The 12,076-nt window shown below is 38.7% G+C and overlaps 1 protein-coding gene across 1 annotated transcript; it reads left to right on the top strand.

Annotated features, from left to right (window-relative positions):
- The first annotated feature begins 10,449 nt into the window (after nt 1-10,449).
- On the top strand, nt 10,450-11,025 carry LOC140021225 (uncharacterized). The gene has a single exon (XM_072071992.1). The coding sequence runs from the start codon at nt 10,450-10,452 to the stop codon at nt 11,023-11,025; it is 576 nt and encodes a 191-aa protein (XP_071928093.1).
- Nucleotides 11,026-12,076: the final 1,051 nt, after the last annotated feature.

A 12,076-nucleotide genomic window follows, 5' to 3' on the forward strand; every position in this document is an offset into this window, starting at 1 on the left:
TTCGAAACATAGGAGTTTCACTTTAAGAAGATCAAGTAAATGAAACTTGTTTAAGTAGTAGTCACATGACTTCTTAAACTCTCGAAAATTCATGCTCGCTTTTTTAGTTTCGGTAAGGAAGCGATTAAAACTTTAGAATCCCCATTTGAGTCGAAAAGACGAGGAAAACGTATTTCTATTTTTTCAAGGGTACGAGTTTCGGCCAAATTCGAGCTTATATACCTCTACGAAAGAAGATTCAAATACCCTAGACAATTCAAGTGCAATTCGACCTCAATTCTTTGCTCGAGTCGCAAGTACATCCGCCTAACCTTCGAGTGAAAATTTGGGCGGCATGCCCCTTGTATTTAGCTATTTTCCAGCCATTTATGGCTTTATTATTTTCCTCAAATCAGCCCCAAAGTCACACACAAGTAATGTTACCACCATAGCCCTTCAATTAGGCTCCAAAATAATCCAATTACAACACAAGTCTTAACAAGGACACCGGAAATCAAGTTTAAAAGCAAATAGCTAAATGGCAGATTTGATGTCTCTTGGTGTTTCGGTCACAACGGAAGCTACGTTTATCGGATTGGTGTACACTTTATACCGTTTCGAAGCTAAGACAGAGAACTACAAATCATATGAAGATATCAACAGCCAATTCGTCCATTTTCAAGGTCAAAATGTGACATCTCAGAGGAAAATAGAAACTGTCCGCAACACTGTGCAGTTGGCAGTCAAGGGTATTTTTATCATTTCACATGTTACAGTGCTCAGATTGAGCTGAAATTTTGAAGGCAGCTATATAACATCATTTCCTACAACTTTTATGTTTTGACTTAGGCCTGATTCAGCCTCTAACATGGACGAATTAAACAAGTCAGAAACAGGGCAGATTCCACTACACTTGCTGGAATTCTTCTTGCTAAGCTGAAATTTGATGTTTCAATGCTTAAAAGTACCATTCATGCATTTAATCACCATCCCAAGTCCATATCCAAGCTCATAAACATCATATACTAGATAAACAATATTAATCAAAACTGAAAATTACAAACCCTAGCTGAAAATTCCACTACACCATCAACAACTACATAATTAGCCATAGCAATCCAAAAGTAGAAGGTTATATCCCAAATTTAGCAAGAGCAAGCAAAGGAAAAGGAAGTTCAGGATTTATACCTTCCCAAAGCTTCTTGCAAGTGAAAAACAAACCACTCTCTTCCAAAAATTTCACCACACAAAGCTGTCTAAATACCAAAAGGCAAGTTTAATCGGTTTGGTTTGGTTGATTTCAACTCAAACAAGGAAGAATCAAGGTTGGAAATGGAAGGTTTCTCTCCTTTCTTTTTCCTCTCCTAAGTCACGACCAAGCATGAAGAAAATGAGGTGTTTTTGGTTCTATTTTACAAGATGAAGATTAAGGATAGTCTTGGTCAAGACCTTGGTTGGATTTTTGACAAATGGCTTAATCACAAATATTTCCACCAAAATATCTCTCTTTTCCTTAGTCAATAATGGTGGCTGACTTAAGGGTTAATTAAGAGCTAATTAACTCAACTAAAATAGTATTCAAGTGATGCACTCAATCGGTAACGAACGGTACACATCGGTTCAACCCGATATTCCTTATTTCGCACGTACTAGGGTTTTAACTTATGATTCACTAACTTATTATTATCACTTCTAATCACACACTTTTTCTTATCTAAAACTCACTCTTAATCACCAAATTGAGTACACACTCCACACCGATTAATCACACTACCAAAAGACGTAAAACCGTAGTTTACCTTAACGATGAAAGTAAAGGGAAAACCCTTGGTTCTATGATTAATTGTAACTATTGAGGAAGTCAATGAGTAGTAAAGCTATTGTAAAATAATGGATTCCAAATAAAAGGGAATTTTTAAGAAAATATGCGGAATTTTACAAGTCCTCACAATCACACTACCAAAATGCACACAAAAACACACACCAAAACCCTAGTATGCATAAAACCCTAACTTATGCCCTTCCTTTAGAAAAATCATAACTTGAGTTATAAATATCAAAAATTTATATAACTTGCCTTGTTAAAAACTAGACTTCAAATACTAAGAATCTTTAGAAGACACCTCAAAGAGATTTAGTTCATAGTTGCTCCAAATTGAGCCATAAGCTACTACAACATTCCCATGTTTACTTGTACAGGGCAGAATTTTCAGTCAACTTTGCCAATTTTTTGGAATTTATTGAGATTGAATCAAACTCTAAATTTTATCCAGCAGGAAGATCTATGAGTCTAGTTTCAAACGCAACAAACGGAACTCAATTCCAACTTTCCTATACGAAATTGTAGCCAATTTCCCAAAGCTGCGTAGAGCCTCCTGCGAAAATTCTAGATTTTCTAACAACTTGAAATTATGAAACTTTTCTTAACAAAATGCACTCCCTTGACTCAAATTCAACCATTAGAGCAACCAATAATCAAAGGTAAGTGAGTTCACATAAGAGTTATAAAGACAAGTCAAATTTCAGGGTCTCACAAATACCTTATAAAATAATATCCATTTGCATAAAACTCCTCCTAATTTTAAAAAATTTAGCGCACACATCTCACTAGTGGGTACCACTTGCATAATGTATTACAAACTTAACATGTATTAACTTATACAAGGAAAATGATTTAAAAACTTGACTCACTTGTAAAAAATATCTAGGAAATGAAGGCAATACGGTAAAGTAAAAAAAAAATGTATTCGAAGAAATAAAATAAAATAAGAAAATTTTTCGGGTTCTCACATTCTCTGCCCCTTAAAAGAATTTCGAAATTCTCACCTTCTATCACCCTTGTCGACTCTGAAGACGGTTGTTCATAAATAGCATAGGTTCTAGCCAGTGCTCGAGATCCGTTCCCTCCTTCATTTACTTGTTTAGAGACATCTTTATTCATTTGCTGAGGAGCACTCTCTCTTTGTTGATTTTTCAGGCAGTTTACAAGTGGATGATCTAGGCTTCCACAAATCAAATACTTTCGCCACTTTTTCCAACAATTTTTTCAGTGTGATTAGACTTCCCACAATATCCACAGGTCAAGTGAGGTGTCAGTTCTTGGCTTTCCCGTGGAATTTTCCTTGATGGTTCCCTTTCAATTTGAGTTCCTGTTGGTTTCCCCGCCATGGGTGGAGATGGAAGTGAAAGTTGTACTTCTCTAGCTCTTCTCCCAACTTTGGAAGGTGGTACATCTTCTCTAAGCATTTTCAGGTTACAACTGCTAAATGCATCTCTTTTCCGTGTTTGAAAAGCTCGCAATTGGGATTTCGTACTTTCAAACCTTTGAGCTTTTTCAAGGGTGTCACTGAATGTAGGAATTTGAGCTGCTGCCAAAGATTTTTGAATTGTCAGATTTAAGCCCTGAATGAACCGCCTTTTTCTCTTTTGCTCAATAGCAACCAACTCTGGGGCAAATTTGGATAATTTTGTAAACTGACCCTCATACTCGGCAACACTCCTTGATCGCTGACGAAACCTTATAAACTCGTCCTCTCTTCTTTCTTGAACAAGAGAGGGAATATATTTCTCATTAAATTCTTGGGTAAAATTTAGCCAAGTCTAGGGTACTTGTTCCCTCTCCTACTTAGTCCTTACGACAGTCCATCATGATTAGGCTGCTCCCTCAAATTGAAGTACAACAAATGTCACCTGCCTTTTCTCTGTATATCTTAAAGTAGCAAAGATATTTATCATGTTTTCTAACCAATTTTCAGCTATTTCAGGGTCAGGACTCCCAGAAAATTCAGAAGGAGAAAACTTTTGAAATCCCTCAAATGCTTTTTCCTCTCCGATCTTTTGATCTCTTTGTTGATTCACTTGTCCAACCCCTTGGCCCTGTTGGGGTACTAAATGTTCTAACAAGTCTGTCATACGATTTATAGCCAATACCACTTGATCATTTGCCCCAACCCTTGGCTCAATGTTTTGGTTAGCCACAGACCCACTCTCTTCCTTTTGATTTTGGACTTGTCCACGTGGACATCCCCGTTGTTGTCTTCCAGCTTCTATTTTTTTCTCAACCAGTCTATGTAGATGTCTATTAATTCAATATTCATTATGAACATACACACATATATGCATGTAAACATACCAATGACAAGCACATATATTCAAACATAATAACTGACAAATTAGACTAAAGCATTTCCATAAGCAATGTAGCCACAAACAATTCTAGCTACCAATTAGGTTCAATCAGAGCTATTTAATCAACACAAGTTGAAACCTAATGTCATACATATTCAAGTTGAAGGCATTAAACACATTAAACAATTCTCACGGCCAACCCCATTATCCTTTTCACACAAGTCAAAACCAATGGTCACTAGATCATATCATAACAGATCTGGTCAACTCTGTCTTCCTAAAATAAAAATCTATCAATGACGGTTGCAGGAAAACTATACTTAATCAATATGAGGACCCAAAATTCTCTTTTACTAGCCTATCTATTTATTTATTTATTCATTTGCTCCAATTAATTTATTTTATTCATTTTAATTACATCTGCATTGTACATTGTCTCATTTTATTTTTTTAACACGTTTGCTCTTAAACTTAATTTTTCTGTCGTCCAATTAGTGAAAATTTGAGAAATCACGCTTTTCGAGGTAAAATGTGGTCTGAGAGTGCAGTGGTCTTGGAGAGTTAAGGATAATCAATTGTAGACTAAGAAAAGTTAATTGAGGGATTAGAGGTGAGTGAGTTGAGTTAAACTTAATTAGGAGCATTAATGAAATACTATTCAAATGTTGACTTTTGCACCATAAAAGTGGCTCTATGTCACTTCACTCTTTCACCATTTCACTTCACAAAAATCACACCAAACACACTCTCTCTTCCTCTCCCTTTGGCCAAACCTCCTCCCCCTCCCTTGGCCAAGAAAACTTCATCTTCTTCCTCTCAATCTTGTTCACTAATCTTACTCCCAACCTTGCTCACACCTTGGATTATCTTCAAACTTGTTAAAAGACTTGGTGGAGGGAAGATTCTTGGAGGATTAGTGCTTGGTTTCTTGAGGTCAAGCTTGCTAACCTTAGAAGAAGGTAACCTCTCTAAGCTCCAATCTCTCTTTCATCCATTAGCTAAATTTTAGCTAGATATACTTGGGGTTGTTAAAGGGTTCTATGAACCTTGACATTAGGTAGCATGTCTAGAGGATTTTCTTGCTTTCTTGAGTTGCTCTTAGGAAGATGCTTTGAAGGATGATATGTTTGATTTGGTTGGATGATCATGTGATATAGCATGGATTCTTGGCTTGCTTGATGGCTTGATTTTACCTCTTTACTAGCTTGCAAGGTTATAGCTTTGTAGGTTAACATTGACTTGCTTTGTTGGTTGTTTTGGTGGCATGAAAAATGAATTATAATGCTTGAATCTTGGTGGAAAAATTTTAGTTTTGGCACCCTCCTTGTTGACCGAAAAATGCAAGAAAATTTCAGTTTTTCAAGGCCACTAGTCGGCCAAATATTGAGGCTAAAAATTTCAGTTTTTGAGCCATTATTTTGGATGAAAATGATAGCTAAAATTTCAGGTTTTAAATCCTACTGTTGGCCGAGACTATGAGGGCAAAATTTTAGGTTTTAGAGCTTCATTTTGAACTCCAACCATGTACTAAAATTTCTGGTTTTAAAAGGCCTAATTTAGCTCCAACTTGGAGCTCAAAAAATTCTGGTTTTGAGGCCATACTCATGGCCGAAAGTTTGGGCGGAAAATTTCAGTTTTGGAGCCTCTTCTTGAACAAAAATCTTGCTAAAATGATGGCCTTAGATGCACCTTGATCGGAGCAATTAAGTTGGCTTAAAACGAATGGAAAAAAGAAAGGTTTCACAAGTAGGTTTGCTGGAATTTTCGTGTTTTAGGCTTCAAAAATCAGCTTTCGAAAAACTGTTGTATCATGATATATAAAAATCCAAATTGGGTTCTGTTTCTTGCATTTGAAACTAGACTTGAATTTCTTTCAGTTTTTTAAATTTGACGAGCTAGTTCAATTCCTATGAATTTTGATAAATTTTCAAATTTCACTGAAATTCAAGACTGTTTTGCCCTGTTTTTACTGAAGCAGCGATTTGGAACTAAAATTCGACTAGTTTCTGATTTGAATCTGGTAGAAATGTCTTCTAGAGAGTTTTAGTTCATTGAGTTTATTTTCCAACAGTATAAGATTTGTGATTTTTGGACTTGTGGAACTCAAATTATAATTTTTCAAATAACAATACCAAAACTGCAATTTTCCTTATAAAGTGACAAAAGCTCAAAAGTGGTTTGGAAACATTTTCTGGGTTCAAGCCTAACCTTCTTGATTATTTGCACCCCATTTCATACTTGGGAAATGGATTTCGCCGAGCACATGAGATTTCTCTTGACTTGGATCAGAAAACTTGATTGTTTGGAAGTTGATCAAGCTTCAAGCGAAACTAGTTGGGTTCCTTTGACTCCGAAATAAGATTTTTTAACTCCTAATCTTATGCCCTCAATTTCCGTGAAAATGAACCATAAATTGAGCGTTTGAACTAAAGTAATTCTTGAGAAATTTCACTAGTTTCATATTTGAAAGTTGGAGCTTTTAGCTCCAATATTTACTATGAAATAAGTGACGCTTTTGATGAATTTTGACTTCATAAGTTTAGATAACGTGAACGCTCATTTATATTCTAAAACTTGGGAATAGGATTAGAAGTTTTAAAATATGAAAACATTTTTTTCCCTTCCTCAATTTTCGTGTAAAAAATTAAGCATTATACTCCTCTTTTCAAATCCAAAGTCATTGCCACGACTTGACTCGAAAATGGAGCTTTTGAGTCCTCCTTGAGTATTATTTCAGTGATTAAGTGAGAATGTTTCTCTTTTAATTTGACTTGAGCTTAAGGCTCTTGAGTGTGGGTAGCAAGGGGTTTTTTTTAATTATTAGTTTTGGTCGAATACCTAGGTAACCGTGATTGTGCATGTCTCAGGTGATCACCTAGACACCGAGGAGCTCTTTTGACCTCTTGCTTTTGCTCTCGCTTTGCTCTTGACTTTAGTGAGTGTCAAGTGCATGCTTTATGTTGCTTTGATTGAAATGATACTTGAATAAGTACTATGTGATTCTTGTGATTTGTAAACTTGTCGAGGTAAGGGTGTACTTTATCGCTCTCGTCCTCTCCTTCTTGAATACTCGCTACTTGTTAAATGAATTTGTGTGACTTGTACTTGTACTCGAACATGCTTTTAACTCATGAGCACTGAGCGGCAGCATGTACCACACCCTATTCGGGTGGGAGGTGCCTCTCATCCAAACTCAGTGTTATGATCGATTCTATGTCGATTTGAGTGTTGTTTCATCGACCAATTCTACTTGTGGGGATGCTCCAATCCATTGACTAATCTCGTAACTCGAGCCAGTAAGGGCTTGGTCGAGAAGCTTGGTTAACTATGGGAAATTTATAGATTGATCTTTTGAGATCTTGTTTGACATACTCGAATAGTATTGCCACCTCGTGCTTATTTGGTTCCGGATTCGAGAGGATGATATGGTGGATAGAGGAAGTAAGCGGAGCTCTACGGACGTGTTGCTACTTGAGTTGACGGAGTGTCAACCAAAGATGGCTTGAATCGGCCGCGACGTGAGAATAGCTCCTGAGAGCTCCTGTATCCTTTCTACTTGTGTTTTACTTCCTACTTGTTCACTTATGTGAAATTCATGTTAAGTTGCTTTTAAGTGTGCTATTTGATTTGGTTTGTTCTACTTGCTTGCTTGCTTGATTTTCTTGGCCTCATTGAGCGTTGGCTCACCCTAAGTTGTTATTCCTTAATAGATCTTGGAAGTGGAAGTTGGGAAACTCTAGATTAGTGATTTTTGGTTGAAGCTAGTAAGCCTCTTATATGACATTTGAGGAAATTGAAGTGTAAACTTTGTTATGTTTGAGATTTTGGATTGTAATAGTAGATGGTAGACTTAGAAGAATTTGACTTGTATATTTGAAGTATTTCTTTAATCCTAAATCTATGGTTGACTTGTGAATCTCTATTAAACTAGAATGAGTGCATGAGTCCTGACGAGAGTTGGACAGGCGCCCCGCTGATACCCTAAGGCGAGCCCCAGGGAGAGGTGGGGGCATCACAGTTGGTATCAGAGTTCTAGGTTTGAAATATCTAGAATAGTGTTAGGGGTTCTGAGTCGTAAACTTTCAATCATAGAAATTCGTGATAAATCTTAAGTTAGATCTTTGAGTAGCACCCGTGATTTTAAGGACTTAACCTTGAGTCTTGTGAGTTGTTTGTAGAAAATGGACAGTGGCAGCGACAGTGATACGATCGAGGGACCGCTCCCATTGATTCGGTTTCAGATGTTCGGAGGCGGACCCTCGCTTCAATGGTCACCCGCCAGTCGGGTTAGGACATGCTCATGCTGTGAGAGGTTCATCTACCCTAACCACGTGGTGTTAAGGGTGGTTGAGGAGAGGAGACAGTTGACCCATGACCTCAAGCAGAGATGGAGGTAATGAGAACCACTATGGGGGTCCAAGCTACCAGGATTCAGGAGTTGGAGACTAGGGTCCTCGAGGAGTGTTAGAGGGCTGACGCCTCCCACGCTCAGCTTCAGACGACCGATGGGCACCTTATTCGGATTGTAGAGGAGGTGAGAGACCGTGTGGATGGTATTCTATCCGAGTGTGGGACCATGACCGATCACATAGAGGAGACCGTAGGTGGAGGAGGACCTGGGGATGCTGTCCCTACTGATGAGGAGGAGATAGAGCCCATGGAGGTGGAGGCCGAGGACGATCCTTCTGAGGATATGGGGTCTGTTAGTTCGGCCCACTCAGACTAGTGATATTCTGATCTTTTAATTTTAGCTAAGGATTTAGAAGGGGTGATCCTCGCCTTGGGGCCTTTTGTATTTTGTTGCATGTACTCCTATATTTTGAGGCACTTGGTTGCCTATGTCCTGTACTTGACATTATTGACTTGTTTTATGAACTCTTGACTTGTATCATGACTTTTAGTTTATGTAAAGAATCATGCTTTAATTTCAAGTGTTCTTGCAATTTGTATATATTTTTAAATTACTATGTTTATTTACCCTCTTTTAATTATGCATTTAAACTCTTGCTAGATGGATCGGCGAGGACGTGGACGGGGTCGTGGGTATGGGTTTCGGCAACTCCGTACTCTCGAGAGAGATGAGGGATCAGCGACCGATCCGAACCAAAACTCTAGGAATGAAGGGGGTGACCAAGTCGCTACGGTCTTTAATCGTATAACTGATGTTCTTGAGCGTCTAGCTGAGCCCCAAGGCCTTGAGCCAGTCAACGCACCTAGAAACCACGAGAGGAGTGAGGATAGAGCCCTAGAGCGTTTCTTGAAGTTCGCCCCACGGATAGATTTTACGGAGGGGTGAAGATAGATTTCACGGAGAACCTGATCCCGAAGCGGTAGAAAATTGGTTTGAGAAAATGGTAGAAATCTTTGCCGCCTTAGATTATGCCGAGGAGAGGCAGGTGAATTTTGCCGTCTTCCAGTTCAAGGGAGCGGCACGCTCAAGGTGGAATGTTGTTAGGGCGAAATGGAAAAGAGAACAAACCCCCTGGATTTGAGCAAACTTTGAGAGGGAGTTTAACGCCAAGTTCCTCCCGCCCATGATACAAGAAAAGATGGAGGATGACTTTATTAGGTTGAAGCAAGGGTTGCTAAATGTGACCGAGTATGAGGAACGGTTCACCAAACTTTTCAAATTTACCCTTGAGCTAAAGGTCATAGAGCGCAAAAGGATAAGAAAATTCATTCAAGGGTTAAATATAGAAATCCAAGAGTCCCTAGCAGCAGCTCAGATTACCACTTTTACGGATGCCTTGGATAAGGCACAGAGGGTAGAAAATGTTAAGTCCCAATCCAAAACTTTTCATGCTAGAAAGAGAGGTAACCCAAGTAATGCCCTTGGACCGTCTGAGAGGTCTACCCAACCACTTAAGATGGGAAGAGGGGTTAGAGGAGTGAGGATGCCCGGAAAATCAAGAATAGCTCAATCAAAGGGAACCCCGCCAAAAGAAAATCAGAGTGGGCGAGATCAGCGAAAAGGGAATTCTCAAGCTGGTCAGGCTGTGACTCTTCATGTGACTTGTGGATAGTGGTAAGTCTAACCACACTAAGGCCGAGTGCTGAAGAAGCAAAGAAAGTGTCTACTCTACGGTAGTACCAAGTATCAGATCTCAAGTTGGTCTAATGCCTCTAAGGAAGGAGGAAATACTCAACAGTCTGTTAGGTCCACTTCAAAGCAGTCGAGTGCCGGAGGGAGCCGACCAAAAGTGCCAGTAGGGTTTATGCGTTAGACAATCAGCAAATCCCTAACCCGATTGAAGTGGTGGAAGGTACGATCCTCATTTTTATCGCCTAATTAGGGTTTTAATTGATCCCCGGCCAACCCATTCTTTTGTAGATCCTAACTTTATGAATGGTATAGATGTAAAGTATGATTTCTTACCTTGTGATTTGGAAGTTAAGACTCCAACGGGGGACCAGTGCCTAATTGCTAATAAGGTTTATAGAAATTATGAGATTTGGGTTGGTGAGAGGAAATTGTTGACGGACTTAGTGAGCCTAACAATTAAGGGATATGATGTGATACTCGAGATGGATTGGTTGGATCGATACCATGCTCAATTGGATTGTAAGATGAAATTAGTAGAGTTGCGCATCCCACGGGAAGCAACTTTGAAGTTAGATGTGAGGGGTAGACTAGCATCGTCTGCTCTAATTTCGGGGATTCGAGCTAGAAAATTATTGAGTAGTGGGGCTATAGGATATCTAGCCTTTCTGATAAATACACCTGGGGATAAGATGAAGTTGGAAAACGTGCCAGTAATGAAGGAATATTTCGATGTCTATCCTGAGAAATTAGAGACGTTACCTCCGGAGAGAGAAATAGTGTTTAAAATTGATGTAGATCTGGGGACGGCACCTATCTCTAAGATGCCTTATAGGATGGCTCCAACTGAATTAAAAGAATTGAAATTGCAGTTGTAAGATTTATTAGAAAGAGGCTTTATCAGAGAAAGTGATTCACCATAGGAAGCTCCAGTGTTCTTTGTTAAGAAGAAAGATGGAAGTTTAAGACTATGCATAGACTATCGAGACTTGAATGATGTGACCATTAAGAACAAATACCATTCGTCTCGCATAGATGAGTTGTTTGATCAATTGCAAGGGGCCGTAGTATTTTCCAAGTTGGATTTGAGGTAGGGCTATTACCAGTTGAGGATCCTAGAAGCGGATGTGCCTAAGACCGCTTTCAATTCGAGATATGGGCATTTCGAATTTGCAGTTATGCATTTTGGGTTAACTAATATGCTAGCAGTCTTTATGGACTCGATGCATCGGGGCTTTAAGCCGTATTTGGATCAATTTGTGGTGATATTCATAGATGACATATTGGTGTACTCTAAATCTCGAGAAGATCATGAACAGCACCTAAGGATGATCTTGCAAATCTTGAGAGAGCACCAACTTTTTGTTAAGTTCAATAAGTGTGAGTTTTGGTTAGAAGAAATAGCTTTCCTAGATCATATAATCTCTATGGAAGGGATTATTGTGGATCCAGCTAAGGTAGAAGCCGTTTCTAAGTGAAAACAACCAAAAAATCCTACCGAAATTTGAAGTTTCTTAGGATTAGCGGAGTATTACCGTCGGTTTATCAAGGACTTTTCTAAAATCGTGAGACCTCTAACCGAGTTGACTAAGAAGTATGGCAAGTTCATATGGGATCTTAAATGCGAGAAAGGGTTCCAAGAGTTGAAGAAATGTTTGACCGAGGTACCTATGTTAGCATTGCCAAATGGAGGAGATGATTTCATGGTTTATATAGATGCTTCATAGGATGGTTTGGGATTTGTGTTAATGCAAAATGGAAAAGTAATTGCATATGCCTCTCGTAAGTTGAAACCTCATGAGCAGAATTACCCGACCCATGACTTGGAATTAGCGGCAATGGTGTTTGCCTTGAAAGTGGAGACATTATCTGTATAAGGAAATTTTCGAGGTTTTCACTGATCATAAGAATCATAAGTATTTATTCTCC

Source organism: Coffea arabica, chromosome 11e (assembly GCF_036785885.1).
Source record: "Coffea arabica cultivar ET-39 chromosome 11e, Coffea Arabica ET-39 HiFi, whole genome shotgun sequence".
Lineage (NCBI taxonomy): Eukaryota > Viridiplantae > Streptophyta > Magnoliopsida > Gentianales > Rubiaceae > Coffea > Coffea arabica.

What these genes read in the sequence shown, in the direction of transcription:
- LOC140021225 (XM_072071992.1), top strand. Translation starts at nt 10,450, where the DNA reads ATGAATGGTATAGATGTAAAGTATGATTTCTTACCTTGTGATTTGGAA.